Source organism: Pleuronectes platessa, chromosome 10, assembly GCF_947347685.1.
Source record: "Pleuronectes platessa chromosome 10, fPlePla1.1, whole genome shotgun sequence".
Lineage (NCBI taxonomy): Eukaryota > Metazoa > Chordata > Actinopteri > Pleuronectiformes > Pleuronectidae > Pleuronectes > Pleuronectes platessa.
Window position 1 is genome coordinate 15,155,109 of NC_070635.1, and position 6,728 is coordinate 15,161,836.

The 6,728-nt window shown below is 41.7% G+C and overlaps 1 protein-coding gene across 2 annotated transcripts; it reads left to right on the forward strand.

Annotated features, from left to right (window-relative positions):
• The first annotated feature begins 856 nt into the window (after positions 1 to 856).
• Positions 857 to 5,049, forward strand: clec3ba (C-type lectin domain family 3, member Ba). Of its 2 annotated transcripts, XM_053433464.1 has the most exons (4): positions 857 to 1,111; positions 2,635 to 2,744; positions 2,874 to 2,972; positions 3,774 to 5,049. In XM_053433464.1, the coding sequence occupies exons 2-4, from the start codon at positions 2,648 to 2,650 to the stop codon at positions 4,172 to 4,174; spliced, it is 597 nt and encodes a 198-aa protein (XP_053289439.1). In that variant the 5' UTR covers positions 857 to 1,111; positions 2,635 to 2,647; the 3' UTR covers positions 4,175 to 5,049. The 2 variants fall into 2 exon arrangements, with proteins under 2 accessions (XP_053289439.1, XP_053289441.1); XM_053433466.1 differs by lacking the exons at positions 857 to 1,111; positions 2,874 to 2,972 and having other exon boundaries at positions 2,058 to 2,744.
• The last annotated feature ends 1,679 nt before the right edge of the window (positions 5,050 to 6,728 follow it).

The following is a 6,728-nucleotide window of genomic DNA, read 5'->3' on the forward strand; positions in this document are numbered from 1 at the left end:
ACACTGTGACTGGGCATTGTTTTTTCTGTATGAATTTTACGAGCTGCCTTTGCCGTTGCCTGAACTTTTATATATTTATTATAAATGACTTATTTTCGGTGAATGTCACATAACTGTTCTTCTAGAACTATTGTGGATGTATTTTGTAAATATTTTATTTCAAATATATTGATACAACCTCTCCCTGTTTGTGTCAATGCTTTTTCTGTGATGATCTCCATCTCAGACAAAGTTGTATTGAAGTGCTACATAAGTGATGGAAAATACATTTGGTCCGTTTGTAATTGAAATTTGTGCCGGGATATTTTCAACATAGAAAGGTCCTTATTCATATATGAAACAATCTACAAGTTGAAACTGTATTCAGGCCCAAGCTGATTAGCCAATCAGAACTCTCACCAGTCAATACAGTGATTAACTATTTCCACCTTAAGGGCACAGTCACACATATACAAATGCAAAGTGAGGGGGTGGTTGCAGGGGAGGGGTTATATTAGAATAGAATATTAGAATTCAGAGATACCGATCACAAAATGAGGACAGGAGGTGTTGAGAGACACTTAAGCCATTTTAAGGCCATGACACCTTTTGAATATAAGAGATTTTGAGTTACAAATAAGAGTTTTAAGGAGTGTAAAGAGATTTAAAATGTAAATGCATTTAGGTGACGCTTTTATCCAAAGCGACTTACAATAAGTGCATTCAAACCCGAGGGTACATTCCAAGGACGACAAGAATCAAGAAAGTACAATTTCTTCAAAATAAAGCAAAACTACAAAGTGCTATAAGTAAGTGCCATTTAAGTGCTACTAAAGTGTTAGTTACAAAAGTTGTTATTTTTTTTTTTTTTTTATTCAAGGTAAAGTCGGAAGAGGTGTGTTTTTAGTTTTCGGCGGAAGATGTGTAAACTTTCTGATGTCCGGATGTCAATGGGGAGCTCATTCCACCATTTAGGAGCCAGGACCGCAAACAGTCGTGTTTTTGATGAGTGTTTAGCTCGCAGTGAGGGAGCAACGAGCCGATTAGCCGAAGCAGAGCGGAGTGAACGAGCTGGGGTGTAACGTTTGACCAGGTCCTGGATGTAGACTGGACCGGATCCGTTCACAGCATGGTACGTAAGTGCTAGTGTTTTGAACCGGATGCGAGCAGCCACTGGTAACCAGTGAAGGGAGCGGAGGAGAGGAGTAGTGTGAGTGAATTTAGGTTGGTTAAAAACCAGTCGAGCTGCTGCATTCTGGATGAGCTGCAAAGGTCGGATGGCAGTAGCAGGTAGACCTGCCAGGAGGGAGTTACAGTAATCTAGACGTGAGATGACCAGAGCCTGGACCAGAACCTGCACCGCCTTCTGAGTGAGAAGGGGGCGTATTCTCCTGATGTTGTACAGCATGAATTTACAGGACCGTGTTGTTGCAGTAATGTTGGCAGAGAGGGAGAGTTGGCTGTCGAGTGTTACGCCCAGGTTCCTAGCCGTCTGAGTGGGAGTTAACACAGAGTTGTCAAAGTTAATAGTCAGGTCGTGGATGGGAGAGTCTTTCCCTGGAAGGAAAAGTAGTTCAGTCTTGTCAAGGTTAATCTTCAGGTGGTGTTGAGACATCCACTGAGAGATGTCGGTCAGACAGGCAGTGATTCGTGCTGCTACCTGTGTTTCTGATCGGGGAAAAGACAGGATTAGTTGGGTGTCATCGGCATAGCTATGGTAGGAAAAGCCGTGTGAGTGAATGACAGAGCCGAGGGAGTTGGTGTACAAAGAGAAGAGGAGAGGACCAAGGACAGAACCCTGAGGGACCCCAGTAGTGAGAGGACAAGGTTCAGACACAGATCCTCGCCAAGTTACCCTATAAGTGCGCTCATTGAGGTAGGAAGAGAGCAGGGAGAGAGCAGAGCCTGAGACACCGAGGTCCTGAAGGGAGGAAATGAGGATCTGGTGGTTCACTGTGTCAAATGCAGCAGAGAGGTCTAGAAGAATGAGGACAGAGGAGAGAGAGGCTGCTCTAGCAGTGTGAAGCTGCTGAGAGACAGCAGCAGCAGGTTGTCTCACCAGTCTCAGATTAAACAAGTTCACAATAGTGTTACTTTATTATATAAGTGTCTTAAGTCTCTGCCACGTGTCATGTGCCCCGCCTCCAGCTCAATGAGGAGATCCAGATGTGGGTTCTGGGAGGAGGCCCAAACATGCAACCTCTGGCTCAGAAAAGCAACAGATCCTTTTGACAGGAAAACAAAAGATTAAGCACAGCTCACTTAGAAAACAGCCGTGCATAATCATTCATCACTTACTAGTTGTTGCGTTTTGGTGAAAACAGATGCTCCTCTGTTTCTGTCAGGAATGTGAGTTAATGCTCAGACAGATAGGACCTTCCTGTAATTTATAAGTAACCTACAAACACATGGAACCAGAGTCAGGCTTGTCTGGACCATGTTAAACACAACCTAATCCTGCTCCTCATCCATCTCCCTTCAGCGTTTCAACAGCAACACAAGTGGCTGTAAAACATCTGTAAAACATTTGTTTTCACTGAGATAAGATTTCCTCATTGGACTCTGGTGAAACACGACAGTCTTGCCAGGACGTGGAGCTGCGAGGAGCTTGTTTTGTGGTGCTGCATCAAAACAATATTTCTTGTGGATTCAAAGTGTTACATGTACGATGGAGACCAGAGGTGTTTGGCTGATCTTTTTCCTTCTGCTGCTGGCCCAGTGCACACTCCAGCAGACCACCCCGAAGACAAGAAGTGGCAAGAAAGGTAGGATTTAACATGACGTAGAAGAAACGAAAAACAATGTTCTCACTTTCTCTCAAGAGAAACATGACTGAACTGCCATGAGAGTCCATCAGTAGTTAACGCATTATGTTCATGCTTTTTTCCTTTCAGACTCTGCTAACAGCGTAGCAATCGAGGAGCTGAAGAAACAGATAAGTGACATAATTCAGGAGCTGAATTTGTTGAAAGAGCACCAGGCTCTACAAACAGGTACGGCTCCTGCAGACACACTGCAAATGTCCAGAGAGATTTTTTGCAAGAACAGTTGAAACAAAGTATTTTTCAAAAAACCCTGAGGGAATTTAATTTATTTAAATTTGTATCCTTTTGTGAAGAACTAAGAAAAATAAGTTGGGAGTGTTAAACAGGAAATACATAACATTTAATCAATTAATTAATTAATCAAATACAAAACAATAATAATAATGATGACCATGATAGTAATAACAATAGTGATAATACAATAACAATTATTGTCACGGTTTGGTATTGTCAAATGTTTAGGTTCCACCTCTGTCTCTGTGTTATGTCTGTTTGAGTTCTTTCTGGGTTTCATGTTTTCACACTCCGTGTTTCTGTTACCTGTTTTATTTTGTAGGCCCTGCCCCTAGTGTGTTCTTCGCTTCCTGTCTCTGTGATTGTCTGCACCAGTCCTCATGTGTTACACCTGTGTTGAATTGCCCCTGCCGTCCCTGTGTGTGTATTTAAGCCTCTGTGCTTCCCTTTGTCCTCGTTGGATCGTTTGTTTAACCATTGTGATGTCATGTCCTGATCTCCTGTGTCTCTGTCTCCTGAGCCTCTGCACCTCTGCATCCCTTGTGTAAGCCTCCAGTTTTCCCATTTAGTGTTTATCCAGTTTCCCCCTTTAGTGTGTATAGTTGTTTTGTCCGTTAAAACTCGTTTCATTAAAATACACTACTTGTGAATACTTTGCGTCTGGGTCCTACTCGTGACACAGAGATACATGCAGGTAATACTCACACCTGACCCACACTGACTCTCACCCTTCAGTTTGTCTGAGAGGGACCAAGATCCTGGGGAAGTGTTTCCTGGCTGACCCGGTGCAGAAGACCTTCCACGCCGCCAGCGACGACTGCCTCGCCAAAGGAGGCAGCCTGGCCACCCCTCTGTCAGGGGACGAGAACGACCAGCTCTACAGCTACGTCCGCCAGAGCATCGGCCCCGAGGAGCACATCTGGCTGGGCATCAACGACATGGTGACCGACGGCCAGTGGTCGGACGGGTCTGGGTCCAGTGTGCGGTTCAAGAACTGGGAGACGGAGATCACCCTGCAGCCGGACGGAGGGCGCAGCCAGAACTGTGCCATCCTCTCCACCACAGCCAACGGGAAGTGGTTCGACGAGAGCTGCAGGGCCAAAAAGGCCTCGGTCTGTGAGTTCAACATCGTCTGAGGCCATAAAGGGATAGTTCACCCAAATACGCATCATCCATGTTTCCGTAAACCCAAGACAATCAAATTTGGCTCGAAACTATCATTTACACCAAGTTTTAAATTAAATGTCCCAGTATATGAAAGTCGGGGCTAACGGACACTTGGATCACACCACAGGAGCAGCATGGAGGCATGTTAGGTTTTTTCCCTTTTTTTTTTTTTACATTTGAAGAGGTGGTCACCAGTTACTTCAATTGTATTGAATTTGGCTGCAATGCTGTTTGCCCCTGAAACTCCAAAAGTGTTTTGTGAAATCAAACACTTCACCCTCCACTCCATCGGCATAGTGGGGAGTAGATAATGGGTGAATTATCACTTTTTGGGTGAACTATCCCTTTCTGGAATATGTTAGAATTGATCGGATATTAATCCAGGTAAACTCCACTGGATACTTTGATATGTTTTTATAACATCTGCTGATAAATGCCAATAACCATGAAGGCCTTTCTATTGTTCTTGCTTTATTTTTCATTTCTGAATGTTTAAGTATACTGTGTATATTAAATATATCATGTTATAAACACGTGTCTCCTCTGTTGCAACACTTTCTTTTTCAGCAGCTTTTGCTCTTTGGAGAAAACCGCCTTGAGAAATTCTTGTGTAACAGCTCAATAAAAAAAGTCACATGGGAACTGCAACTAATAAATGAACTATTCTTGGTTTTAGTTTGTTTTCGTTTACCCACTTACTGTATTCTGGAAGACCAATGCATTTTAACTGTGAAATGCAAATGTTTTTTTTTTAATAATTCAGCATAAGTGATTCATATACACAGTATTTATCTTTTCCACCATCTGAAATATAACTATCAATAAAGGTTGAAATCTAAGGAAAGAGCAGTGCTGATTTCAAGTTCATTTATATGACAGACGTGTTTTGGACCTTTTCAGAACGTGTATGTGGGTAAATTGAACCAATGGCAGAGGATGTGTGATAGGTATAAGCACAATTTGTAAATCCAAACGATTAAGGTCAACATGCCTTTTAATAAAAGCACATAAATAACTTGTATCTTCTGGATGTTCCTAAATCTCTCTTTTCTGAAAACCTCATGAGCACAGAGTCTTGTCTCGGCACCCACTCACTTTATTCATCATCAAAATCCCAGTTTCTGTTTTGGTTGCTGACTCTTTTAGTAAAGTCACCGACATAAACATGAGTGATCAGGGAGAGTACGTATTCATCTCATTCCCTCCAACAGACTTAACTATTTATGGTCCAAACTTTTCTTGGTTCTTAAACAGAGTTTTGCACTTAATTTCCAACACAGAACTTTGTCTCTCTCTGTTCATTCTTTGAACTGCAGGGGGCAGCTTAACTTAAAACACATTTTATTTTGGCTGAGCAACAAATCCCTCTATAACTTTGCTCACTAACAATATAACAAAGGTTCATCATACATCAATATTATGCTCATACATTTTGATGATTATAAGGCGCTTGTCATTCTCTGCTCATAAAGAAGAGCAAAAAGAAATAGTGATAATAAATCGACTGATGTGAAAGGTTTTTATCTGGATATAAGCTTTGGCCGTATCATCCGGCTCCATGAGAAGTATTGACTTTCTGTCATCTACAAACATTAGATGGTATTTACTCACACAACCAGTGACTCAGATCTTCACAACAAGTGAAGAGGTTCTGACCGCTCACCACACTCATGTTAGATTACAGCTCTTGAACAGTCTCTCTTTTAAACGGTGCCTGTTATGAATAGGGACACTCGGTCGGCCAAAACACACACTGACCAAGCACTTGAGTGTGTACAAGGATTTTTATTCCATGTCGCTAAAGTCCAGCAGAATGGAAATAAGGACCAAAGAAAAAGCATCACGTCGTCAGTGTGTACATTTCCTTGAGATGGGTCAAAAAAACAAAACAACAAAAGCACAATGTTTTACTTAATCCTGTTAATCCTAAACTGTAATAGCAGGAGTCAGGGGCGTCGTTAGGCCTGTTTTAGGGGGGCTGAAGCCCCCCTAAAATGTGCTTCAGCCCCCTAAAATAATTATTGTGATTTTTTTTTTTTTTAATTAAACTATTGTTTTACACATGGACAAGTTATTTATAACTCTAACATGCTACATGTCATTTTAAATTGACTTCAGTGCCATGAACATGTCTTCTGATCTGATATTGACCTCAACCATGAATAAATTGAAATAAATGTGTATATATACAGTAAATATATAAATGATAATGACTTGTGTGTGTGTGTGTGTGTGTGCGTGCGTGTGTGTATGCTTGTGTGTGTACGTGTATGTGTGTGTGTGTGTGTGTGCATGTGTGTGTGTGCGTGAGTGTGTGTGCGTGTCAGATGGGCGTGGTCAGTGTGATGGGTGGGCCCTCAGATGAGATGATAGTATTATTATTGTATTGTTGTCATAATTAATATATAGATTTGACCAAATGTAAAAAAGTTAAGAAACATTGTTTGTCTATGCTCTGCTGTGTTCGTATGAATAGTAGCAAACTAAATGAATCACACTGATTTGTTTCACTCCAACACTGTG

Bases quoted from the DNA above. Each gene is read 5' to 3' on its own strand.
- clec3ba (XM_053433464.1), top strand. From the start codon at position 2,648: ATGGAGACCAGAGGTGTTTGGCTGATCTTTTTCCTTCTGCTGCTGGCC. The intron at 2,745-2,873 runs GTAGGATTTAAC...TTTTCCTTTCAG, and splicing joins GACAAGAAGTGGCAAGAAAG to ACTCTGCTAACAGCGTAGCA. The intron at 2,973-3,773 runs GTACGGCTCCTG...CTCACCCTTCAG, and splicing joins GCACCAGGCTCTACAAACAG to TTTGTCTGAGAGGGACCAAG.